Source organism: Balearica regulorum, chromosome 7 (genome assembly GCF_011004875.1).
Source record: "Balearica regulorum gibbericeps isolate bBalReg1 chromosome 7, bBalReg1.pri, whole genome shotgun sequence".
NCBI classification, from domain to species: Eukaryota; Metazoa; Chordata; class Aves; order Gruiformes; family Gruidae; genus Balearica; species Balearica regulorum.
The window spans coordinates 35,810,642-35,838,406 of record NC_046190.1 but is presented as its reverse complement, the minus strand read 5'-3'; the positions used below and the strand labels follow the sequence as shown (position 1 = coordinate 35,838,406).

The window sequence follows — 27,765 nt, the reverse complement described above, 5'->3', positions numbered from 1 at the left end:
TAGTGTATAACTTGACAGTATTTTATGATTTTCTTCTAAATAACATAAGGTCTGATTCCATTAATCAGCTGTCACAGCAAAGTCCTGAGGAAACCTCTGGTCTTGTTGCACACTTTCACAATTACTTGAACGCATGAAGGACACACTCTTGTATGCAACTCTGAAGCATTTATTCAAATTTAGGTGAGACGAAGGGAAATACATTACTGAACAGACAGGTGTTTGTTTTTTCCTTTCATATGCACTTAAAATATACTTTAAAACTGACATTAACATTTTTCTTCCCAATGAGAATGACTGTGGATCAAAAAAATAAAAAATATCAACTTTAATCAAAAAAAATTATAAAATAGAAATTTAAGGCTCAAAGTGAACATCATCGTATTGGAAATAGTAAGGCAATTAACAGTGAATCACTTCTCCACTATTTAACAGTTAAAATATTCCATTAGGTCTTGCTAATCATTTTGTATGAAGACATTTTCCAGAATCTAACGCTTTTAAACCTGGTAGTTTTAACAACACAGTTCTTAAAGGAATTCTTATTCCAGATTTGTTGCTTTGAAGTACCTATGGTTACTGTAAACAGTTGGAATTGACAATTGTTTACATATTAAGATACAGACTGCAGATTTGGCTTTTCATATTTTGAAGTGTGTGCTCTCATCTTCTCCTCATTTTAGCAGATATGAGGTGTTGAGAAGGTACGCTCCACCTTCCATAGGGAAGCACAAGAACTTAATCCAGCTGTTTTAAGGCAAGAAGTCCAATGATTTCAATGCAAACTGCTATGTGATGCTGCTGAGGACTGGGTTTGCACCAAACTGGACCAAAATTTCAAAGCAGAGGTAATACTTTTGCTTTCTAGAATTGCAATATAAAAGTTGTCATTTCTGCTCTTTGAAATATGCTGTGCCTCTGTATGCAAAACCAGGAGTAGAAGGAAACAGGAAACTAAATAAACCTACAAGGTTCTGCATCAGAAAACATTGAGAGGTTACAAAACTGAGCATTTCTGTATCTCACTGATATTATGTTCCACATTGGGGTGATTTAGTGGACTTTTAGAAGATAATAGCTAACACTGACTTCAGTGGAAGTTCTAACATTGATTTTTGTTGTTGCAGTAGCCTGCCCTGAATAAGAGAATGAAATAGCATGTTAGTGTGAAGTCAAATTGGTTATTCAATTAAACAAAAACAATGAACAGCCAAGCTGTTCAGGAAGGGAGCACAGTTGCATAGCCTCTAGTACATCTTGACACAGTATGATTAGACAGTGTCATCCTTCACAGGACATGAACTCAAACAGCATCACATGGTTTCTGACAACTCAGTGTTGTCTCTGCTGCTTACTCAAGCCTTTTCCCCTTGGCTTTTCCATCAGTTAACAACACAAACATAGTTTTTGTGTCTTTTTCTAGCAAGTTGTCTTTGTGATGAGCACATCAATACTCCTAATTAACAGCATTTACATCCATTCACATAAGCTTTCTTTACATACTCATTTTATGGGCTCAGTATATGCAGAGGAGAAATGTCCTGTAGCAGTTAACGAGCAAAATTTAATGACTACAGACCATTTAGGATCAGATTCTGATTTTGTTTGTATCAGACGCATTGAAAGTGATTGAAATTACTGACTTCTGCATTATGTAGGGAGATGTGATGGGTAAAGTTTTGATCCTTTTGCTAGTAAATACAGTGAAGGAGAGAATGTTGTAGTTCAGCTGACAGATTTTGGTGATCCACTTTCTGTAGCCTACCTCTCAGTGAGACTTCTGGGGCCTCTTCTTGAATGACTAAGGATTAATCCTTCTTACACAGACTTTTGGGATGAGTCTTTCAGCAGTAGCTTCTTGTCTTCCCACTTCCAAAGAACTGAATGTACATTTTAAAAGACATTGTACCACTTAACCCTCAGCTTGTCCGTTCAGGCTATAATGATGTAAATTTGGAGACATTCCATTGAAATCACATAGAAAAGGTTGAAGAGATAATGGTTTACATATTTCATCTGTGCACTTTGTCTTTTAATTTGTACTGAGTTTTTGGGTGTGTTGTCTGATGTTGTAAAATGTGAGAACCGCTACTACTGTCAGTAATATTAACAAGTATGATTCCAGCAGTGATAACCAGATATTTGCTAATAGTAAGTACTAGTATTCCTTTCTTCTAAACTACATAAAGAACTCTGATTATAGTGATCATTCTTGTAGCTAGAGTTGCCTAATAGGATATATCCCAGTTAAAAAGGATAAGTTTGTGCTTGCTTGAATTCTTAGTTTCCATTCAGTCAATAGGTAACTTAATCCACACAGAGTATTCAGACTGGCAGTGGAAAGTAAAATAATTGAAGTACAGAGTGATTTAGGTCTGAAGGAACCCCAGGAGGTCATCTGGTCTGGCCCCTCACTCAAAGCCAGGCAAGGGGCCCAACAGAGGAGTTCTGAGCAGACAATTGCATGACTAAGCCTGTGCTAGGTATAAAGCCTGATGGCTGATATGCAACTTGAAATACTTTGAATCAAAATCTGCTTTTCCCTTCTGGCATGAAATAATGGGAAGACCAGGGCTGTAGATGGGAGTAGAATTTGATTTTTTGTGTCTTAATTTCCTCTATTCTCACTTCCCATCAGCGCTGGATTAAATAAGCAAAATCCAGTAACTTTCCTTGGATTATTTTCCCAAGAGTACTTATTAATATGGGAAACTTTAAATTTTGGGTTGCCCAATTCTGGCTCAGTCTAGCTTTAGTTTTGGAATCCCTAAGCCATCCGAAAAACAAGTGAAGACAGAAGGAGCAGTAAGTTCTCTACCCTGGAAAATCAGACCCACAATGTGTTTTAAATTGGGCACCCTATGACTGAAGTCACTTGAATCAATGCATTGCTTTTAAGAGCTATTAGTTTTATTTTGTTTACCAGGGAGGAGGTAGCGTGGGCAACAACTGGTATTTCTGCTTTCCCACACTTTCTCAGTCTCTGGCTATATCCAGTATCCTTTTGCTCTTAAGATAACTCCTCATTGTTTTCTTTGCATATATAGGTTTTTTAAGTTACATTTTTAACTTTGAAAAAATCCAGATAAGGTCTAAAGTGAAAGTATCTGTTAATTTTTCTTTTAATGTCTGTGACTTTGATCAGGACTTCGTTGTATTCTCTAGCCATGTTGGAAGCAGTAAGAAAGAACTGCTTGAAAACATTGTTCAAAGAAGAGGGATAGCAATAATTTAAAGATGCAGGAGATCATCTTAGATTTCAGATTCTAAGTGTTGGGAGGTATTAACACAACTGTATAGATGCTGAATATATTTAAATCAATCATTAAGTGTTGTCACTTAACACCTTCTGTTGCACTTTCATTAATTTGTCTTATTTATTACTACTATTAGTTACAGTAGGGTTTTTAGCTCTTTGCACCTAACTGTTGCTTAACTTCATAACTTTTGTGTATTAACAGAATTTTCTCTGTCTTTGTAGTAGACACCATACTTGTGATTATATCCTAAATGATGGTGAAAATTTAAATTCCACCAGATCATAATTCCTTTTCAGCTAGTTAAAAAATGAGCAAGATGGTAGATGCACTTTTCTTTTAGTCACGTTAAAAATTAGGAAAAGGAGACTGATATTTAAAAACGGTGAAGTTACATGCTTGACATCATCTGTGATTAAAGACAGAGAATCACTATCATTGTAAAGAGGAAAATATGAAGCACATCTGGAAAATAGTTCCAGCTATGGGCTCTAGAACATGCTTCAGACAACAGGAATTTTGGTTTCCTATGTTAGCGTCCTATGCACATGCCCTGTACCTTACTTTAAGAGTCCTTACACCATGAGTACACAGTTCATGGAGTACACACACACACACAAAAATATAAATATATAGGGTATACAGCTGTACCTACATGAAACGCTATATTTATCTAGTTTTGAGTTGAAAAATTCTGAGATTATCTGGCATAATAATATATAAAAATGAGTTACATCTTTCGCCCTTAACTTGTGCTTTGTGATTATCATCTGGCATGTTTTTTTTTTAGAATTACATTCAAAGTCATGTTGTTTACTCTCATTCAGGATTGTTGTTATTGTAATGTCAATGTTTTCACTGGCAGTATTCCAGCTAAACATCATCAATCCTTAACATGGCTTGCTACAGTACAGTAGCTTTAATTCAAGCAGTAATAGTGGTATTGGCTTTTAAGTGCTGAAAACTATGTTTACTATGTAATTCTTAGCAAACTACACAGTACTGAATTTATTGCACAACACTCCATACCACAATTATCCTGCAGTAAAATAATATGCAAAAGTCTTGTACGATATGTTACTTGCAACATTTGCAGCAGCAGTATACTTAATTACAAACAAGTTGCTTGTAAACCTTGAGCATCTTGACTTGTACCTCTTTTTTTTCTTTTTTTTTTTTTTTCACAGTTCTAGTATCTCTGCAGGTGTAACTGGAACAATTGTTTGTTTTTCAAAGTTCTTCACTCTCCACTACCTTTTGGGTTGGGGATGAAAACAGCATCAGGCTTTCAGTAGTTGGGAAGGCAGAAAAAATGTCAAGTCCTTGACCGGTAAGGTTTGCATACCGGCTGCTACCAGGTCGAAGCTTTATTGGTTGCGGAATTTGATGGTGCCACTGAGCTGAAGCAACAGAAACGGAGTAGGCTGTAAAAACCTCTAATTAAGTTAGCAATGAAACAACATAAATCAATGCACACAGCTGAAAAAGTTGCTTCCAACGTCCTTGGAGAGACCACAGCATTACTGTTCCCTGCTTTAGGGTCTGTGCCTTCAAATATTATCATTTACATAGTTTATATGTTGAGCATTTTTACTGAAGTCTACAGATGGAATTTCATCCCTGTTGAATTCAATGGCAACGTTTACATGGATTTCACTAAGTCCAAAATTTAATCATTTAATCTTTGGACCCTTCTCCGAAGCTCTTGCAATCAAAACTAAAAACATACCATCACATGAACAGAGATGAACAAATGGACATGGCTCTGATTTTGTACTGCTCCGTCCTCTGGGGGACTTTTCTTCCTGATAATTTTTTTGGTGGTATTTAATTTCAAAGTTATAATACAGGGAATTTTTTTAAAGAAGTGATTACAAGTTTTATTTCCCTCTACTACTTACAACTAGTAGCATGTTTCCTCATTTTTTTTTAAAGATAGTGAAAGGTAATTGAAACCCATATATTTAGTCATTTAAAAGTAACATTCGACATGTTCCCATATGAACAAATACCATTACAATTTTGTAAGAATATTTAGTTGTTATATAATATTTAACAGTTATCATTCTTAAAACACTAAAGAAAGGGGAAATTGATATTATCTTTGCCAGTATTCAAAACCTCCAGCTTTGCACCCATACTGGACAAACATATCTGTCACTAATTAAAATGAAAGGGTAGAAGTTCAGGCTACAATACTCTCAGAATAGCTTGATGTGGGAGGCCTACAATCGACATGTTAAGCATTGATAGGAAACGTTCATTAGCTTTATATGCTGAATTTTCACCCTGCCTATCTGGAAGTATTCGAAAAAGAGCCTCCTTTTTCCTTGCAGCCCCCAATTTGTTTCTATTTGAACAATACACTCATTATTTACTGTACTTTCTTCTTTGCACATGGAATTTTAAATATCAGACCACGCTTTCAATCCCTCAACCCCATCCATTCAAAATAGCACAAAGAAAAATTATTTCTGTCACTTGCTTTGGTGTGTAAGAGTGCAGAGTCTTTAGAAAATATGATTTGAATCAGGAAACATTTCTTACTTTCCATCTTTTTCCTGTTTGTACCTTGAGTCCTTCATATGAAAATTTAATTTATGTCTTGCAACATTTGGATACCTAAGGAATTATTTTTCATTTTCTGTGGCCTTTTTTGAATCAGACTCTCACCAGCCATCTCTTGAACATTACATTACTATTGTCTGTATCACCACAAGGTGGCGGAAAATTGACAGAGATGCACTGGTGACTTGTGGTTATCCCTGATAATTAACTGTTGAGGTTTTCTAAATGAGAGATACAAGGTTGAAAACGTAGGCTTTTTTCCTTTGAGGGTATGGCTATAATCCAGTAGTTTGTGGAATATGTTTTCTGTTTTATTACACTGCTTAAATGATCAAAGTACTGTCTTGCTTCAGATAAATTGTCTTAACTATTACATCTTGCGTAGATACAGAGTAATTAAATCATGTGCCGTAATTTTGAACTGGGCTGGAGCCTTCCAAGTCCTAGACAATTAGGCATAGTTTGCATCGTACATCCTCCACAGAAGAAGGGGTCTGCTTTCTCGTGTGCAGTTTATTGTTCTATCTCAGATCAGGGCTGTAGCACAGGCATGTGTCAGAGGGAGCAGAGTTAAGGTTCAACTTACATGTTTATTATATGCTTATGTGTCTAGGGAATTTGGAAGGTGGAAAATGGGAGTACAGAATACTGTGTAAAACTCCTCCTCTGTTTTTTCTCTTTACCTGCCTTTAAACTAATGCAGGGGAGCTAATTTGGCTATTTAGCTGTATCATTCTACCTCCTCCTGGTGGCCATATTAAGCTGTGGCCATGCTGTGACACTGATTTCTAATCCACATCAAAACTAGCAATTTACGGACTAAGAACTAGGTGAGGGCTGGGACAAGTCAAAGAAAATAAATTGGCATTTGTTTTATTTACTAGCCAATACGTACCATATATGTCAAGTCTAGCAGTACAAGAGACAATACCGGCTTCATTTTTTGCAGACAAGGTGTACCAGCCAGCATCTGCTTTCTTGGCAGGTTGAATGAGGAGGCAGACGTACCCTGTTGTATCTTGATGCATGCTGGGAAAACAAGTGGTTTGGAATTAGTATTTCTCAAGAGCATATCAACTTTGAGATTTTATAATATGTACATTAAATGTGAAATAGATACATCGTAACTTCTATTCTCAAAGAGGTAGCAGCCCAAAACATTTAGAGTCAATAGATTTACTTTCCCTATGGCCTCAACCAATGATCAGAGTAGCTGAAATCTGTTCTTGCTCCTCTGAGTTGTGCAAAAATGGTGTGACAGTGTGAGCTGAATTGTTGCTCTGTATGTGTTAATATTGGGATTCTTTATTGATTTCCAATGAACTAAACCCATGCTGCATGGTCATACTGTATTTTTTCCTAGTTCAGAAGCTGGAAGAATAACATAACAAAATACCAAGAACATTTGTACAAAGTTGTTCTATTTTTCACAACAGGAACCAGAGCAAGTCAGAAGCTTTCTTATGGCACCTTTTTCTGTGAGAAAATGACTGAGTAGCAAAATCTTAAAGATTCGTTTGGCCAACACTCTAAAAGAAAACTGCTTCATTATTCCCTCCTCTTCCTTTGCTCTTCAGTGATCCAAGACTTTCTGGCTACAATTTCCAGGAAAAACTATTCAGTAGTATATCAGAGAACTGAGGCTCCTCTGCTCTCTAGGCTGTGGTTGATCCTTTTTATCAACCCAAGTGTTTCCCTCATTATAAAGGGAGAGGTGGGAGATGAGCACATAAGAATATTTGAAGTTGCAGGAAGTTCCGAAATTTGAGATTTTGTTTCCTTATGGACTGAAATGAAACATCAAACCACAGAATTTTAAGGTCAAGAGGACATTCTGGGCTTCCGACAGCTGTCATAAAACAGGGAACATTCACACCCTTTGCTCCCTGCACTATGTAATTTGCTTTATGCTGGGGGTGTGGTAGTATAGAAGCTCCTGCATGTCTGTATCATGACACAAAAAAGGTCTCTTGGCTTCAGGCAAGAAAATAGTAGTGAGGCAAGCAAGGGACAAACAAGGACAATGCTGCCCATCGCTCATGTGGATCTGTGTGGAGCCACTTGAAGCCTTGGGTGCTGGCATTCTGGTTATGACTGGCTGAAACAGCAGAGGTGTTACAAGCCTGATGTTAGCTCCTGGCATTGTGAGCTGTGAGAGGTTTCCCTTAGTCATTCCTCTGCTGAGCTGAAGCGAAAACTTTTTTTCTAAGCTTCTGTGAAACAACTGGAAATGAGGCATTTTAGGACAGTTGTTCACTTTACGTTAACTACAGTGTTTGCCTATGTATAACCATAATTCCTGTGAAAGGATCAGTACTTGAAATAAATCCTTGAGTAATCTGCCTAGAGGCAGAGAGGTAAAGGCTACAGACTATAGAAGACGAGAGTCAAGTGGGCTTTTCAGAGAGGGACAGCAGTCTCTGAGTGGGGACAGGGAAACCACTGAAAGATTTTTTTCAAGTAAGTTTTCACTGATGATAGGTGTACATTCAGAACAAGTGCTGTTGTGGAGCCAGTTTTCTTTACAGATAGCCTGCAGGGTATGCATGTGTAAAGGTAGTACTTCTTGAAGTTGATCTCAGAGATCCAATGACTGCATCAAATCATTAGTTGGAGCCAAGTAAAATAAAATATTAAAAACCAGATTTATGCTGAAGTATGAAAAAAAATTAAAAATAAGTGAAAGCAATTAATTTCTCATTAATTACAGCCAGGCACATTATTTCATCCGCTTTTCTTTTGCAGAACCTAAAAAATAGCGATGCATTTGAATGCAAGACCTGAACCCAAACATTGTTGTGTTTTGTAAGCATAGATCAAAGTCTTTGCCTGTGTTTGTGACCAAACTTGTTATCAGCCTCTGTATCTGATATGCTGAACTGTCTGTTATCCCCATGCTCTGGAGCATTCAAAATCTTGTTCTGTTCTGAGTTTGAATTCATCCATAGTTAGAACTAAACTGAGGAAAAAATAGAGAGAGAAGAAGGTGCTAAAATGCATTAAAATACCGTATCGTAGTATCTTTGATGGAAGATGGCTTCTATGTGCTGAAAGGTCTGTCACCACTCTCTGAAGCAGTGGCGTATTATGCTCCATGACTTTATTCTGAGCCAAGAAAATAGCTGTTGTTCACCGCACTGTGAAGCCAACTTTTTAAAATTTTATGTGGGTGAAAGAAATTGTTTTAAGAACACCACCTGTACTTATCACACAGGTTTTCATGGAAATGATTGGTCCAGCCACAAGAAACTCCAAGCATGGGTACGATGGTACAGTACCTCATCCTCTCTCTGTTTGATGGGATGGTCTCATTATCCTTCTTCCAGTAAAATATGGGGGGTGGCATTCCCACAACTCTGCACTCTAATCTGACGGGGTACCCTTCAGGAACACCACAGTTCTGAAGCTTCTCCAAAAACATGGGAGCTTTTTTTACTTCCTTTGCTGGAAAAAGAAAAAGAATTACTGAACAACAGATATTTTATTCTTTGTTTCACTTTGAATAATATGGAAGCACACGACCAAAAATTATTCTTGTGATATCAAAACAGGTTGTGACTTTTTAATGGGACATTAGAAAGGAAGTGAAATGCCATGGCATAGTCTCCGTAAGGGAAAATAAAGAAAATAATAAGCAGAACTGATGTTCATAAAAGAATGTATGCATATCTAATGGGTCTAACGTAGTATCATCCCAGGAAATTAATGCCAGATCTATGGATTTCAATAGCTCACATCTGGTAAGGCTTTAATAAAGAACAGTATTCAGATTTGTAGTTTTTTCTATTTAAAAACATTTTTAAACCAATAAAATCGGGACTGACATCTGGGACACCTCAACATATATTATGAATTCAAAGCCTAAGCGTTTTCTGGGGAGACAATTAAGAATCTCATTTTGTCAAGACAAGAGAGGTGAAGTGATGATGAGACAGAAGTCTTACAGCCCTCTGTTAATAACAGGAGTGCACCTGTTGACTGAGCACCAGGTGCATTTTCCTCCATCAAGTAAGTTTTATAGCTGTCGAACTCTCCTACTGTCAGTAGATGATCTACGTATTTATACTTGTCTGTAGGGAAACTAAGCTGCTTTTGAAGAAGTGCATACAAATAACTACAGCATTGTGACTAGTTTTTCAGTGATTCTTACCTACAACAGTGAGCTCCAAACTAAATGAATTTTGTCCTGTTTTATTAGTGGCAAGGCAAGTATAAGTTCCAGCATCGTTTTGTGAGAGAGGATCAATAAGCAGAGAGTGAACTCCATTCTCTCTGACCAGCATCTTGTGGGTGCCATCTGGTAGCACAGGTTTGCCATTCAGAAGCCACGTCAGGTCTGGAGTTGGTAACCCACTCACCTAACAGACAGTGAAACAGCTAGAGACAAATGTCAAACTGACAAATAGATTTTAGTAAATTCATAGGTAAGCCTTTCTTCAGATACCATCTGAATGATGTCAGAATCTAGAACAGAAAGTTCTGAAATTTTTTTATTTCTAAACTTCTGATTTCTGCTGATTAGTTCCAAAAGGGAGAAAAGCAAAACAAACAAGCAGCAAAATCCCAAGACAACAAATACATGAACTGTCTGCATTTTTCTTAGTCAGAGAGGAAGAAACTTGGTTATGTATCAAATTCACAAAAAACTTTTAGTAATCTACTAGTTCTCTTCTTTTTTCAGTGCTGAGTATAAATCAACACTCTGGATCTAAACCACTACAGAGTTTAATAGAGATGAAAGAGAGTTCTATACAAATGATGTTGTATTTCATAAAATTTGATGAAGAATGATATCATTCTTTGTAGCTGTTAAATGCTTTAGAACACTGTAGATTAAGTATTTTATAGAAAGATTATTAGACTGTATTATAGTCTTAGAAATCTTTCTAATAGATGGAAATACTTACTCATGTCTAAAATACGGCTTTCCAAACAATATTCTACAAACCAAAGAGGGAATTGGAACTTGCCTGAACGAGGACTGCTGTCTTCCAGGTTTGTGCAATACCAGACATGCTTTAGGGCTTCACAAGCTCTGCCAGGATAGTAGAGCTAAGAATAACCAAATTCTTTGGCATGCTCCCTAGTAAACTTTACATTGTAAATTAAGTAGTAATGAACGTTGTTGATCTTCAGGGCATTAACTTCTGTTTCAGAGCTTCCACCCTCTGCAGGGTAGGAGACATTCTGGAGCGTGGAAGAGGTCAGTGTCAGCACTACCACCTTTGCTGTGCTACTGGGACTTAGAGGGACTACCAAAATATGTTGGAGCAGATGAGTTCCTTAAAGCTGTTCAATAACAGGATGTTCACTGCGTCTACTCTCTGAGATCTCGGAGAACTCTCTCATGAGGGGATTTGAATCTGTAAATGGGGATGTTTCTGCATCTGTGCATGCTGGGGAAGCATAAAACGAACTGGGCTCTGTTCCCTCGTTTCAGGGAGTATTAATCTTCAGTAATTCAGCCCAATACAATGGGAACATTTGTTTGAACAGAATGCAACATGCTGAATCCTCTGTTTCTCATGGTTTTGTGCTATTCTGAATTATGTTCAAGAATCTGATAATGGAGCAGAAGGACCTGTCATTCCCAGATGAACTTCTGGAGTTCGGACCAGTAAAGGACATGGTGAACATACCTAGTTATTTGAACAACCTTGTAAGTGAGCCTTCTATTTCTGGGGTTGTGTTTTCTGTGTTCTTCATTCCATATAGCATGTGTTGAAAAGAAACCCCCTGAATCAGCTCAGAGACAATGGCAACAAGAATTCTTTTTTTAAATGAAGCATTAAAACTTTAACAGAAAGTGTTCATGCATGCAATGAAGGACATGAAAACACCTAGCAATACATGTACGGAGGTAGGGAAAGTGAGAATGAACAGAGGAAACAGTTAATACCTTACAATCCAACCTACAAAGTCGCCCTTCATGTGCTACCATGTCACCTGGAGCCTGTAGAAAGTATGGCCTGAAAAAGCGTTCTTGAACTGCCTCTTTGTCTCCTTCAGGTGCCCGGGGTCGTGTTCTGTAACACAAAAACTGCATGTATATGTTTGGAAGCCAAACTTTTTTTTTCTAACGCTTAAAAAAAGGAAGACGTTGTGGAACAGGATGAACAGATAGCTTGAGTTAAATAAAAGGGCAGAAAGAAATGGACTGATTATAATTTAATACTTGCATATTTTCCACTTAGATTATCAAATTAACTATATCGTGTAGTATCCTTGAATTCCCAAGCTGTCCTTCACTTATTTTTGATTTTTTGGCTGAATTTCATCTTGCTAATGCATCCCTTGCCTTTAACTCCACTGCAACAGGTAAATAAAATAATTCTTTACACTTAAACTTCCCTGTATTTGAAGATGACTTTCAAAAATACTACATTCTAGAAGTGACCTGCTGGGAGGGAACTGCTGCTGTTATTTCCATTTTACGGTTGAGAACTGAAGTACAGAGTGCATTGAAGTACAGTAGCTAGTTAGTTTGAATGCCTTCAGTAAGAAGCATAAAGAGGGTCTGAAGTACTTGTCTTTCCTTTTACCTGTGAGGCTGAATTGTTGATACTCGGCCCCGAACAGGGATACTCTGAACCATCAGGTGGCCTGAACAACTGATTCTCCCCTGCAAATCGCAATGGAAACAGAATTAATAGTTGGTTAATAGCTCATTTCATTTTAAAGTACAAATATTTAATGTTTACAATGCATTAGGATTTCTTTTTATAAAGTAGCTGAACTGTAGTGTAAGTACTACTTTTTCAAAGCAAATGCTATTGGCATGCGGTGGACTGCAGTTGAGGCAGGGGTTTCTTTGTGTGTCTAGAGCAGTGTGTTTCTCAGACTCTTCATTTAGCGGTGGTGCTGTGTAAACCAGCTTAAGCAGTCTGTCCCTGCTTGTTCATTCCTGCCACTGTGTCTCCACAGGCACTGTCTGCTAGTACCTCTGTACTAGCATAGTTGTTTGTGCAGCCACACAGAAACTGAGTAGTAGTTGGACTGAAATATAGTTCGACAAAAGGAAAAAATTAAACTTAAAAAAGTTGCCTGATCTACTTGAATGTACTGCTAAATAAACAACTAAGCTAGCACATCGGGTGAAGGAGAATGGTATTAGGGGACAAGACTATTTGCAGTCCACATCTTTGCATCCTAGATAAAGAGTAATTGTGTTTGGTGACACTTCCAAATTTGATGTAACTTTTTGTTTCCCCTTGCTCTATTCTTTCTGCCTGAAATATCATATCTGTCTTGTCACCACATCTCAAAAGGTATCTATCAGCAACAGAGGCGGGGTCAGAAGATAGGGCAGGAGTTACTAATGTGAAACAAAGTCCTTAATGATTGTGACTGGGATGTGTAAGAATAGGGGAGTAGTTTCATCATTCTGCATTGCATGGTTTCCTCTCCCATCCTCTGAAGCATCTGATTTTTAATACAGCCACTACTCGATGTCAGATTAGGTGGCCCAATCTGTGTTCCTATTAACACAGATTATTCCTATATTAGAAAAAGATGAAACAAGCATTTTTGTAGAGGAAAATAAAACACCTTACTTGTGGGTTTGCAGCCATAATTGTATAGTTGCCATCATCATCATTAGTAGAAGCTTCAATATGTAAAGAACATGTTCCATCCTCTTCTCTGCTCATTTTGAAATGAGTATTTTTCTTTGAAATCTGCTTGCCATCCTTGAACCAGTATACCTGTAGTGATCAGACCCCCCCAGTGACTTAACACTTGCTCTGTAGTGGAATAGTGACTAGAGAAAATGTAGATAAGAACATGACATATGTTGATCAATTGCTAATAAAAACCTTAGGATATTACAAAATTTGCAGATCAGTTAGAATGTGAAATAGAATGATTCCAGGTTGAATTCAGAAAGCTGCATATCTCCTTTACAAAGCTGGGCCTGTCAGGTTCTCTTTTCTTGGCTAGAGACACATTACTGGTTATCTCAGATCAGTTCTCATCTCTCAGAGAAGTTAATGTTTCGGGGGTTTATGAAGTTCTGTTTCTCTTGGAATCAGATGGTTGTGAGGCAGTCTGTACAGTACATCAAGGCCTGATACATGCTCGGGAGCAAATACTGGTATTTTAGAAAGCGGAGGGGAAAAAAATTTTGAGCTCTCTCCCCAGAGCCATGTTCTTAGCAGTGAGACTTCCCAGAGGGATGTGTAGAAAATAGCAGGTAGTTGATTTTTATTCCTTTACCACTAACAGAATGACCTACCTTGGGAACAGGTATTCCAACTATTTTGCAAGTGAATGTAATAGGAGATCCTTCCGTTACCCGAAAATGCTTGAGTCTCTTATCAAAGATCGGTGCTATGTATTTGCCTGTAGGGATTTCTTCATGTTGGATTTCATCATCTGATTCATCCACCGGCGTACGTTCAAGGCGAAATTCTATTTCGTTCATCAGCCTCTGCTCAAAGCTTGAAATCCTATATTCCTGCAGAATGAGAGAGGCATGGTTCTGAACAAGACCAGTCATGTTCTGTGGTATTTGCAGTCATTTGTGCTTTTAGACTAATTCTAAAATGAGTGAAAATAAGAAAACCTACATAAGCTAGGACATACTGAAACAGTCTGAATTTGGTCTGCAGACACAGATTCTCACCGCATCTTAAGCTTGCAGAATGTAGCTATGAGTTTTTTCAAAGGCAGCTAAAAAATAATGTAATTTCTCTAAGTCCTTATGAAAAAGCTATACTCTTGCACAATGTTGATCAAAAAAGATCATTAAAATATACCAAATTTTTGAGGATTTTGTGTTCAAATATGTCACCTGCTAATTATAGAAATGCTGCTAAATATTTCAATTCAGAATTAAATAAGGAAAACTATGCCTACTAAAAGAGAAAGCTAGGAAGAAAGTGAAATATTTCCAGAGTAATATACCTTCAGGTTAAAACTTGACTACAGATACACCTGAATGGACTTTTCTGGGAGCAGACACTGCCTAGCTACACTAACATAGACAGCTGCAAGAATATCTTGCTTAAGTCATTATAAACCATCTTGTGGGGAAGCTTATATGTAGGTCTGTGGCAGTAACCAAATCAGTTTGCTCAGACCTGGATTTATGGCATTTGTAAGTCCAGAGCTTTCATTTCTGCTTCTGTTGAAGGGCACAGACATCTCAGAGAGCAGCCTTAGGTTTTATTGTACTTCTGTGGCAAGCATGGATTTTCAGAATCTCACTTCAATCTGTCAGATAGTCCTATTACAATAGGCTTTGTTGCTTTGTTATAGGAAGGAAATAACCTGTGGCTTGGGAGGGAAATACTTGAGCAATTCCAGAAGTGCAATTCTCATTTTTTAAAATAGAATTCCAGAAATTAGTGGATAGTAAATAAGGATGTAGCCTATCCTTAGATATATTCAATTTGCTGAAAAAACAAGGTTCAGAAAATACATCTTGTCTGAAATCTTACAGAAAGTTACTTAAAGAACCAGCAAAGATCCCAAATCACTGTGACTTGCATCCCTGATCATTTACGTATTCCATCATACTGCTGATTATGCTCTTGACCAGTAGTTCCCAAATAGTAAGGAGCAAAGGTGGAGAGGCAGCACAAAATTTTAGCTGACAAAGTCTTTTGATTTCTTCAGGAGACCAAGGAGACAGAAGTGGCCAAAGTTGAGAGGTTACAGAGGAGTTTTGAGGAGACAGGGGTCTGAAACGTTTGAGAGTGAGAGGAGGAAAACATGGCAGTCACGAAGCCTGAGTAAAAAGCAGTTGGAAATTGCCATGGTGGACTAAATACCCTGGTAATACCTGATTTTGGTACTGTAATGGTAGATGGTGTATGTTGGTCTCTTCATCTAAAATGTTTTTTTGGGGTGTTGCTGTAAGGTCAGGTCTAGTAAAGGTTAGCTGTGGTAGGAAAAGGCAGACACCTCAGAGTAGGGAGGAAAGGACTTTAGTGAGTGAACTTTCTTTACTGGAAACTGAGTCATCCTTCCACTCCTCCCTGCTTCTCTGATGCTGCCGGGCTGTTCCACACAGCTCTGGAGCAGTGCTGATAATTACGAGGTAACAGAAGTGTGCAGAGGGAGCTTCGGTTGCTGGGTCCCGCCTTCAAGTTACCTTCCTTACCTCTAACACTCTCCCTCCACTCTGACGGGGACAGATACTCTCTCCAAATGTACCACTGCCAGTACAGGTTTGCCAAGCAGGAGTTTTTGAGCATGCAGGTCTGTAGAAGTGTGCGAGACATGCCCCAAAGGGTGGGCGCCAGCCACTAGATGGTATCATCCACTTTCTTAGTTGGCTTTGCTTGCTCTGTGGGCTGGCCAACAGCTGGTGATCAGCAAACAGCCTTATAAAGTTTCGTCTTGTTGAACTTTTTTTCTTTCACGCAGCGTGTCTCAACAAATCACTTTAATAGATCAAATTCTAATCAGTTAAGCCAGTGTGAAACCAGAGATTCTCTGATTTCTGACCAACCAAAGCTAGTATTTTTCCATTTAGATGGCAAGACCTGGTTATAGTGTTCTAAGGGAAAGTTAAGCAATTGATCTTTTACCCCTTGATACTGAGAAAAGGCCTGACTGTTTTTGGAAGGAAGAATCAAGTAAAAATCAGGGAGTGACTACTATGTTCTAAGAAGCAGCCGTGTCACCAGAATGTACTGCAGTCACATTTTGTTTCTGGAGTCTCCCATAAATGAAGGAATTCAAACCTGAATACTTCGTTGCAAGCAATGTACTGCAGAAGGTATTTGGAGTATAGTTTTCCTTCCACTTCTTTGAGAGCTTTTTATAGTTTCCTTCATGTTGTTTAGGTAGCTCTTGGCAGCAGAGAGCAAAATCTGTTGCAAAAAAATTGACCTACTGAGAAAGGATTACCTTGAGTGTCTGAATTTTCTAGTAGGACCTGAAGATACTATATGTAGTTCTTCTAAGAATGAAATTGTTTTCAGGGATTTCATATGCTGTGTGGCCCTTGGAAATGTGGAGGCTAATTAAGGATTAATTAAGATAGAGGTAATCTCTTTCCCTCCTTCCCTTTCCGTTGTCTAATGCTTTGACACATTAATAAAGATCATATAGCAAGTATGGTACAGAGAATCTCATTTCTGCCTGTTTAAACATGTTACTGTTTATTGTGTAATGAACCTCTCAAAAATTATGTAATTATTTCTCGATGTTGATTATATGACAGCATAATTATAAAGCTAAATATACTGTTTTGCATACATGTTTCTCATTTATCATATTTGAGCAATTTTGAGCACTGTTGCCTTTGTAAAGATAAAACATTTTTCAAGTGTTACATATATTTAGAGGGCAACAGGGCTTATGGACAGAGTTGGCGAAGTGACTCACAAATTGGTTATCTCAGAAGCTAGACACAGTAAGTATGTGAATAATTTTTACTCGTATAGGGCAACTCTGAACTCAGAATAAAATGAGTGGAGTTGAAAAGTGTTAAAACTTCTCAGAGTCAGATACCAATCCAAAACCAGTAGACTAGAAGACTAAAAATTGGAAGAGGGTTTTTGCAAGAGCCAACACCTTTTAGATTTTCAGTGCAACATGATGAAGAACAAAGGAGGAGAAAGTAGGGGGCCTGCACCTGCTTTTGCATACAAAACCATTCAATCTGTGTAATCTGGAAGTCAGCAGACTAGTTATTTACTGCCCTGTGAACCTTACCAACAGTTAACATCATTCTTTTATGGCAGTACGTAAATCCGCCACTGGACTATCTTACTTATATACAGTCTTCAACTTTATTGAGCTATATGCGTGTTTCATTAGACCTATGATGCATGAATGTGATGACTTTTTTCAGAATGATGTAACTAATCTCTAGATTAAATTTTTCTTCAGTTCAATTTTCTGGTGGCTGTGTCAAAAGCAGGTTTTGCAAATGAAAATTGCGTATGACAAGAATAATATTTCAAATTTTAAAGGCAGTATTGTACTTTTAATACATCCTCAACTGTATAGTTGAAGATTGAGGAATCATTGCTTGGTCCCTGAAGGGAATTCTTCATCATATAGTGTTCTCTAGCAGTGGGAACTAATGCGGCTAGGAAGGCATTACCTAAATTAACATTGCTGTGAAAATTTTAACGCCAACCAACATAGACTGAAGGTGTTATACCAAACTTGTTGTAAAGAACAGGCATCTCTGAAATAAATGGAATTACACAGTTGTATAGAGAATACAGTCTTGGAGTTTTTTGCTTGTTTGATAGATTTTCTTCTAGGATTAGCAAGAACAGAAAGTAGTTGTTAATGTGGCTTTCTGAAGAACAGTATTTATCACATAAGCCATAAAACTATTTTTGGATGTGATTACATCAGTGGACTAGGGCAAAGTGTTTATGGTTGTGGTTCAGGCAAGTATTTCGTAAAGCGTCACACAAAGAACCAGTCCATGTGATCACTGGGTACAATGTTAAAACTAGGCTGCAGTTCAGCGTACTGAGGAGGCTGAGGGAAAGAGTACAAAGGTTCAAGCTCTATTTTCGGGTCAAAAATGTAGGGTTCTAGCTGCTTTTTGGCAACTTTCCTGGAACATGAAATTTTTACAGACAGGAATTCACACACTTGTTTAATATAGTAGCCAGATATTTAAAATTGTGCTATCTCCGAGCTAAAAAACTAAAATTCAAAGTCCTATCTAGAGGTGTAAATGTTCTGTACAAATTATAATATATATAATATATATTATAATTGTATATAATTATCTATATGTATGTGTGCTGAGTAGACTGCAACTTTTGAAACCTGGATATTTCATTTACGTACATTAGCAAAAGGGGACTACACAGTGGTGGTTGCATTAATAGTGGTAGGGTATATGTAGAGGGGTAAAAGACTGTTAAAACTGGCCAGAGCAAAGCCAGGAAATGCGCTGGTGAATATGTGTCTTAAGTAGTTTTGTACTATTTTTCTCTAGTCATTAGTAGCACCTTGTAAGCTAGCTGCAGAGCCTTATGGCCACAGAGACGTGTAGCGTATTCAATATATGATTTGACAATGTAGCTGAACCAGTTTAGTTGCCAGCTTGTGCTAGCAGCAGCATTCCCTTGCATCCCTCCCTGCTCATACTCATATGCTCCCACACGTCCCTCCTGCCATCACTGGCAGTCATCCGATCCCACAGCGACCTGTTCTGCAGGAGTGAGCTAGAAGAAAGTTAACTCAAAAGGAAAAAAAAAAAAATGGTCAGCAAGTGCTGGTGGGAATTTGGGGCAGGTGGAGAAATGAAATGCAACTTCTCTTCTGGGGAGTTGCTCGCCTTTGCACTGCCTTGGCAATGTTGTAGGGTGCTGCTGGATAATCGTGATTTGACCAGTATGGCAAACAAAATCTTCTCTCTATGCCAGTCTTGTTGAAGGTACAGATTCACATAATTTTGTCTCTGTGATTGTTCTGTTTGGCCTCATCACCATCATTTTTTGAGCACCTGACAGCAAGGCACCCTTCAGGGCAGGGCTATTACCTGCATCTTACAGATGAGACATTGAGGCCTAAAGGAGCTCAGTGATCTGTTAAGGTAGCATAGAAAGTCTGTGACAGAGCAGGTACTTGGATCATGTTCTCCTAGATCTTGAGACAAGTAATCTAGCTCCTGGGCTATTCCGCTACCTGTGAACCTTTTTGGCAAAAAGGGAAATTGCATAGGCTGTAGTAATTCCTGTAAGTTTTCAAGCACATTTGTGTGTGAATATGAGTTCTAAAATCCTGTATCTGTTGAAGTTAAACCCCATTTTGCTGTTGACTTTAGCAGGATTCAGATCTCAGTGAAAACACATGCTTACAGTTAGTAGAAGCTTGTAGCATCAAAATATTCTGATGTTAGCATAGTAACCCATGGAAATTACCACAAATTGAAAGGCTAGGACTTTGAATGTTGATTCTCATATACTGTATAAAATCATAATTCTGTTTGCTACTCATTGCCAACTCCAGACAAATTTCCCAATTTAATCCTGGTTTCGTAACTTTTACTAGATTGGCTTTTTGGCAGAGTTACTGTAAATCCAGTTAGCAGTTTGTCTAAGAAACTGGCATATATTGTATCTCGGCATCTGTTTCCAAGCTGTAACACTCCTTGGCTTCAATGTCTAATCTAGGGTACTCTGACTGAAATCTTCTGTTATGTTTGGATTCTCTCTCTCCTCCCCTCCCTCTCTCTTTCAGCAGTGGGAGAGGTATCACTCAATATCATGCTATCCAAATGTAAACACAAACCCTTGAAGAGTCTGGCAAGTCATCTGTGGTACACAGCTAGACAATATTAAAAATACACTTCAGCTCAAAGTGATAGAGCAAGAGGAAAACAGAAGAGAAAGCAAATGAGGTTTGCATCTCCAACTCCCACAGACCTGCCAGCTGGAGTGAGCGGCTTAGGAGTGTGTGTTAAATCATGAGGACCTCAGGTTCCCTTTCCTAGGTGATGAGTTCTGGAAGACAGGATCCTCATGAGGAAAACCTGTCTGTACTTTATTGTTGATTAGATCTAGATCTTTAGAAGACAGCTACAAGTGGTTGTTCAGTTATTCATTCCCACGATTATTAGGAGTTTATACCTATTAATGTCAAGATCTGGTCTTAGTCAGGTTCTTAAATCTCATTTCTAGTACAGAGCAAACAAGCTTCCGTGAGAACTGCTTGGGGTTTAGTTCCCATCCTTAGTCCAAAATTGCCTACATTTGCTGACCTTTGGGAGATAATGTGAAGCTTGTTTTTGAGCAACCTTTTTGGAGTGATTGAATTAAGTGTAATTCTTGCGCTCTGGGGAACAGAGTTCTTGGTGATTCTTGTGACTTTTCTGAGGCTGACTGCTTAGCATAGGAACTGCGAGGAGATGATTCTGTCTGATCAGCACTGAGGTATTGTTTGTGGTGATGTGGCCTGTGTGATGAGTTAGGTTCTGAATATGGGTTTACAGGCCATATCTCCTCCCATTGAGGAGATAATATCACTAATTTCTAAGTTTTGCCTGTAAAGCTGAATTTCCTCTATTTATAGTCCCATTGGTGAAGCCTGTAAATGTTTTCAAATGCCAGGTTAAAAGAATCAGTTTGCATTACACATCGATATTGTTTTCACATTTGCCCAAATCCCCCCAAAGTCTCTGTCTGCCCTTTTCTCCCCACACTTCTTTTTGTTTCTACATGGCCTATTCTAACTGAGTATTACCGAGATATTTTACTTCTAAGGAAGATAAAAGGCCCAGTGGACTAGATTGACAGATTTTGGGAAGACAACCCTGGCTGTGTTCTCCTTTCGTCAAATGGTGCAGTAGCCCAGACACTTACTGAGGTTATGAGACTTGGATGCTTTGTCTCACAGGATTTCAACCTCGGTCTCCCAGAGGAAGCTCTGAGCTCCATGCTGATAAAACATTATGGAGGTGGAGATGAGTGAACAGGGAAGTCCTTTGACCTTCTTGTCCTTTCACTTTGCAGAAATACTGAAACATCCAGTACAGCAAGGACAAGAATCCAGGTGTTTGTCCTAGTTCCTAGGTAGGAGAGTGATTGTCTTTCTCTGTCTCTCTCAGTCTCTCTCTTTTCTCCAGCACAAACTGGAAGAAAGGATTCTAGCAGCTTCCTCAAATAACCCTAACTGTTAAGCCAAAATGCTCTTTGAAATGTCCTGCTAAAGGAGGGCCTGTTCCACACTGCCTGAAAATCTTAAGTTTTATTCATTGAGCTGGAGAAGGTGAGAGAAAGGCTCAGGTCTCCTGCTAAGGGAACTGTTCTGAAAGGTGGAATTTCCAGATTTTTATCCTGCTGATAAAGGATGCTTAATTATTTGTGCAACCTGGGACATCACCAACACCACCCACTGGCAAGGTGTTAGGCTGTCCTTACGGCAGTTAAGAGTTAACAAATTCAGCTGGCCAAGGAAGAAACTTGAGTTAAGTCTGCTATATCCTGGGATTTATCCTAACCTCTTCCTGCAATTGCCTAAAGGTATTCCTCATTTAATGTGTCTTCTGTTTGAAAGAACTGAGCAAATCTGACTGAAGACACTTGGTATAACTGAACCCCTCTTTTTTCAACTCTCCTAATTGTGATGAAATTTCACCTGGCAATATAGCATACTACCATCTGCATAAATGACAGGTATGGTGTTTTTTTCTGGTAAAAATGACAGCTTGTTAGTGCATCTACTTGATCAAAGTTGCAGCTAGAATCTTAGCAAAATCTTATTTGTATTTCTGTCAGCACTGCATGATTATCATAGCTGTAGAAGACCAGAGACTAATCTGTTCTGTCTCGTGCAACATCAGCAAAATTACCAACTATGTTCTGATTCTGGATTTCTTTATTGTTGATGATGAATGATGTACTGGATGAAACAGAAGGAGTACATCTGGATTATTAGATATCATGCTGAGTGTGTAATGCTGACACTTAGGAAAATCTTGACTTGTAAGCTAAACACTTTTCATATGGAAGTCAAGGATGGATAATAAATAGAGCACCAGAATGTAAATCATTCATGTTCATTACTGCACTTTATATAGTAATAAAAGACAAAACCAGTACTTTAAGATGCCGACTAGTCTTCTGCAGCTTTCATTCTGGATGATTGCTACATCCTCCACAGATTAAATGAGACCAAATACTGCTATTGAAACACGAGGTTACAGTGCAATTCTCTAAATAAAAATATGCTATAGGACACATTTTATGAGAAGGAATTTTTAAAATAGCGTGTAGAAAATGCAAGGAAGCCAACACTTTGAGATTCTTATTGGATGCTGTACTCCATTCATTATGCAGTGATCTCTCATACAGAGGAGAGTTGCATTTGTATTTATGAGAAAGTGAATAAGAAGCCCTTCTCTACCATTATAATCAATTTAATGCACATGTGCTATATGTAGGATGAAAATGTGTCCTTTTTAATTCTACGTTAACTACAAGAGGAATAAACAGGACAAAATCTATGGGTGTGAATCCAGCATTCCAACATACTATTCTCGTGATGCTGATTGTTCTATAAATGGCAAAGCAATAGGAATTTTGGAAAATACTGTACATCCTCTCATGTCTTTAAATAATCACTGCTTTCACTGAGGAGAAGACTCAGACTTGAATTTGCTGGAACCAGCCTGAGCAGTGATTTTCCTAGATGTGGAAGAATAAAATAAGAAGTGATTAAGGGTAGGAACTGAGGAGAAAATGAGGGGACTTTTATTGAGCAATCCTACAATTGTTGTTTTCTAGTTCATTACCATTGGCATTGTAATTACTGTAACAATTGGACATGTGCCAGCTTTGAAGTTTTTAAGTGTTTTGGGGATTGGGGAATCAAGATTTTGGTTTGGTCTCATACAGAATAGCAAATAAGTGTATAAATAGCTTTTGCTGTCAGCAGATAACTTTGACACTAGTAGTGATCATTGTTTCTAAAGGGGTTATCATGCAGTTAACTCAAAAGACTGATTGGTATTTCACAGTAGCTCTCTAAATAATTTGTCTTACTACCATAGCAAGTACAAATTGTAACACTTGTGATTCATCTGCAAAACATACCACTTGCCAGCTGTTTTACTCAAAGTGCTTTGGCAGCGTGATCTGTCAGAAAGAAAGGTCAATAGCAAAATTAAAAAAAAAAAACAGGGATTACACTGCAGTTGTCCACAGAGGATAATTTGCTCCAACGACTCCATGGCTTTTTGCTTATCTTTGTGTGTTCTCTGTCAGAAGGGCTAACAGGCATTGTGAAAAGTTCCCTTGTTGACAACAGATCAGGGGAAACCATTATTTGCTGTGTTAAGCCTGAGCTGGCAGGACAGCTATGGAGAGCTGCGTGGCCAAGGTGAGAGTAGCGTAATCACCTTCAGACAGAACAGCTATCTAGCAGTCCTTAGTGTGTCCTACTGTTGAGGGTGGTTGGACCTGATTTACAGTGATTTCAACTGCAAACCATTATTCCAATTTTTATTTCTTCTTTAGTTTCATAGACACTGCCCAGATCTGGTGAATTTATTGATTCCAGTTAAGAATGAACTGATAGTTCCTTGAACTTTGTAAAAGGGTTGTTATTTTGCTAAACTCTAATAATGCTGATCCTAAAGTTGGGTGTATGCCAGTAACAGCTACCAAAAACTTTGCTAAGTTCCTAACAAGTCCCTGTCAATTCATGTAAGTCAGGAGATTTGGAAAAATAGGTTTAATGCTAAAAATTGAATATCACATTTTAGTTCAACCAAAAGAAAACCAGAAACCTTTTCTTAAACAGTTTGATTACTTCTTAATTTGTCTTAAAAATATACGATGTATGAATATGTCTGCATGCAATGAGTTGAGCAACTTGTAAAGTGAAAAAATTAAATCAAATTTACAGAAGCTTCTATGAAAAGAAAAAAGTTTTACATTCCTACTGGTCTTTAATAGAGATGATCAGAAATTGAAAATGCTACTTAGTCACAAAGTAAACCCTCTGCAGCTGATTCCCCTCATACTTCCTGTTTAAAGCTCCAGTTTGCTATTCCAAACCAGTACTTGCCACTTACTCTGAAAAGTAGCGTAGCAGCTCAACCACACAAACACCTTTTGTTCCACAGGTGATAATATATATCTTGTTCATGAGTGAAATTTATTTTGATAACACTCAATTTTCTTACCTGCTGACTACTTTGGTGATTACCATCCTCTCTGAAATGCAGTTTTCTTTCCAGGTCCTTTACAAGTGCAGCTTTATTTTCCCGAATAGAATCGTCTGTAGCTAATGGCAGAGGCTTCAGATTTTTCTTTGTTAATCCCTGGGTCGGGCTATTAAAAGAAAATTCTGATACTAACATGCAGCAACCAGTATATTTTTTTTGTCGTCTGTGTGATATGATGTTAGGCTTCAATTGAAACCTATTGTTTATTTACATAGAAGCCAGAGCACAACATGGAATTTTATTTTTTGGTACTATTTTAATGATGCATCCCATTCCCATGCCACTAGGAATTAAGGACGCACATCTTAAAGAGAATAAGCATTATAATACTACAATGAGTATCTAAGGTCCATTTATATTTATCATGGAATAATTATGTCACAATGAATGCTCTAAGAAATGTTTATAGGTGTTACCATAGGTATACAATTTCTACATTTTACTGTATCAGGCAATAATTTAAAAGCTAATAAAATTTCTCTCTAATCTTTATCTCACATCTTCAATGATCATTTGCTCTTCCCACAAACTTTTCATGTTTCATTTCTCTCACTTTTTTATGACAACTAACATCAACAGTTCTTTTTATTTGATAGATGTAGTTATTTTATTTTAGTAAGGTTTGAAAAATAGTTCAATTATTAAATAAGTCTTTCGGGAGACTGTGAGAGTGCACTGCTGAAGCACAGCAGCAGCACACTACTAGAGAGTGTGCAACGTTCTAGTAGTTTACCAGGAGTTGGCATTTTAGTAACATGGTCTAGGTAAAAGGCATAACTGATGATTGCTGATATCTTCCTTTTGTTGTTCTGCAGACATAGTTATCTCTCACTGCTTTTGTAACCAGAAGTATTATAATTGATAATGCCAAAAAAGGAAGCTGAAACTTCAATAGATATACACAGATACTGTTCAGGTTCCTTTTGGATCTTTTGGGGCCTCTCTTTGGCTCTCTCCCATGTAAAGATCTAGATTTGAGTCTCAGCGTGATGAGCTGTAGTTATGTGGGAATTCAGCTTGGGGCTGGGACCCAGGAAAAATGAAATGAAGAAAGCAATATTTAACTACTCTACCTGGTAGGCATATTGTAAGGATTTATTTGGTAAAGCCTGTACAACAGTTAGAAAAAGTAAAGCACTTTGCAGGACTTAAGTGTCATTAATGCAAAGAGCTTGAGCACTTGTGCACCAGCTCTGAAGGGGAGGAAGGGAAGCAGGTGAGTACTTGCAGCTGATTTTTGCTTGCTGTTGCAATGCTGTGAAAGCAGGCCAAAGGCTTGAGTTGGGTGTAGTTAAAACCTTCACTATGAACCTTACAACTTTATAATCTACGTCTGCCCATGATGCCAGGGCCGTGAAGGCCTCCAGGCATGAGCCACAGGGTGATGGCGATTATGAGACTGTGCTGGGCAACTAGGAAATCTGGGAGTAGGAGTGCAATAATGGTTTGAAGGCAGGATTTCTTGGCCCACAGAGTAGGGAATCTTATGTATACAGGGACACTTTTTTCTGTTACTGTTACAGATTGGTTGATACAGTATCAGCAGGATAGTTAGGATATTGTGACTTACTGATGGCTATCGCTACCTTGAAGTATACCGTTGGTAAAAAGGGGGAATATTCCTTACTTTGTGCATAATGTGGACTTCTATGGATAAAAAGTTGTATCAATCTACTGGTGCTAGCCATGCTGACACTGGGTTCACATAGTCCACAAAAGGGATATTAATTTCAACTCTACTAGTAAAGAAGGAACTCTTAAGGCCACAACCTTTCCAGTACATCATCATCCTTATTTGAGTGTATGGTGGTAGCCATTTGGTCACAGAAATCATGCTATCTGTCAATTAAAATATTTATGTGCAAACCATTAACTCTCCTGAGATTTTCTGGGGGACTTTATAGAAAGTATTGCAACCAGAAAAATGCCTTTACATATGTTATTTCTTAGATTTACCTGGACTAAGAAATAAGTTACATTATGAGGTACCTCTTAAAACTTTACTCATTACAATAGGTAAGAATGTTTTTCTAGCTCATATAGGCAAATGGTCTTAGAGTGATTTATCCTGCAAGCTCATGAAGTCTCTTTTCTCCCTCTATTACAGTCTTATGAATCACTAAGCACCCAAATTCTTGTGTATATAGGTTTATAAACTCGCATTTCTCTATCTTGAATTTATCTTACCTTTGATGTGTCTTATTATAGAAGCTATTACCCCTTCCTTTCTTAACCAAATGTAAAGGTTAGATGAAATGACCAGAATATATGAATAACTCACTTTTCTATTTTGTGAATGACTTGCATTTCAGTAAACTCCCCACTGAACCCTTGAACAGAAATACGTCTTAGTTTCCTTTATGAGTATTTCTTGTCCCTGCTTCTGCACATACGGTTCATGCAACTTACGTGGCTGGTGTACTTCTGGGCAGTCCCATAGCATTGGTTGATGGCACAGTAGGAAATGAAGGAAGAACAGCACTAAGGAAAGCTACTGGATTCTGAATCCAGCCAGTTGGGGAGATAGGAGCAGGAGTCACACTCTGCGGCTGGAACTGCTTTACACTAGATGTAGAAAGGGTTAATGGAGGCACCATGGATTCCTTAGGGCTTGGTAGAGACTGTTCACTTTTGCTTGTAAACCCTCCTGAAGACCTTGATTGTGCAGATGGAGGATTTGCTTTGAAATTTTCCTTGTTATTTGTTCTTTGAGCTCCTTGAGGGATGTTGCTGAATGTTGTAACTGAGGAGCTAGAAGAGGAGCTGGTAGGTGATGTGGTTTGTGATGGTAGGAACTGCTTAGGTCGGGTATAGCTGAATGCTTGTGAAGCAGAGGCTTTGCTTTGTTTGTACGTAGTTGAGGTGAACTGTTGATGGAGTGAAGTAGCAGAATTCAATAAAGCTGTGTTGAATGACAACTCTTTTGTAGATGTCTGATGCACCTGCTGTTGTTCAAGCAAGACCTGGTTGTGGAGCTGTTTTAACTGGGTCTGGTCACTGCATATAAGACAAAGATGAGCAAAATTGGTCATGAGCCCTGAATGTACTGGCTGACTACATTTCCATATGTGAATTGCAAGAGAAAAATTCTATGTCCTGTCATACAGTAAGAGGTAAGGGAAACTGCTACATGACATATTGTCTAACATTATGAGAAGAGCATAATATTATTTTGCTACTAAAATAAACCTTTCCTTCTCCCTTTTTTGCCAGAGGCACAAAAGCTTTTTGTCTGACACTTGTTTGGCTGAAGATGATTCTTACATTGTAACACATGAAATG

General features: G+C 38.1%; 1 protein-coding gene and 1 long non-coding RNA gene across 5 annotated transcripts in view; one reads left to right on the top strand and one right to left on the bottom strand.

Annotated features, from left to right (window-relative positions):
* Positions 1-148: 148 nt before the first annotated feature.
* MYPN (myopalladin) overlaps positions 149-27,765 on the bottom strand; it is a 72,855-nt gene continuing 45,238 nt past the window's right edge. For all 4 annotated transcript variants that reach the window (XM_075758863.1, XM_075758865.1, XM_075758864.1 and 1 more), the window contains 10 exons: positions 26,893-27,480; positions 24,442-24,589; positions 14,059-14,280; positions 13,379-13,528; positions 12,368-12,447; positions 11,725-11,851; positions 9,976-10,183; positions 9,104-9,269; positions 6,721-6,854; positions 149-4,657 (listed from right to left, as the gene is read on the bottom strand). In XM_075758863.1, the coding sequence (XP_075614978.1) occupies positions 4,488-4,657; positions 6,721-6,854; positions 9,104-9,269; positions 9,976-10,183; positions 11,725-11,851; positions 12,368-12,447; positions 13,379-13,528; positions 14,059-14,280; positions 24,442-24,589; positions 26,893-27,480 (1,993 nt within the window). In that variant the 3' untranslated portion in view covers positions 149-4,487. The remainder of the gene's footprint in view (positions 4,658-6,720; positions 6,855-9,103; positions 9,270-9,975; positions 10,184-11,724; positions 11,852-12,367; positions 12,448-13,378; positions 13,529-14,058; positions 14,281-24,441; positions 24,590-26,892; positions 27,481-27,765) is intronic.
* Positions 725-27,765, top strand: LOC142602648 (uncharacterized). Its single transcript, XR_012836407.1, has 3 exons — positions 725-848; positions 27,413-27,596; positions 27,697-27,765. It is a non-coding gene; the product is annotated as an uncharacterized LOC142602648 (long non-coding RNA).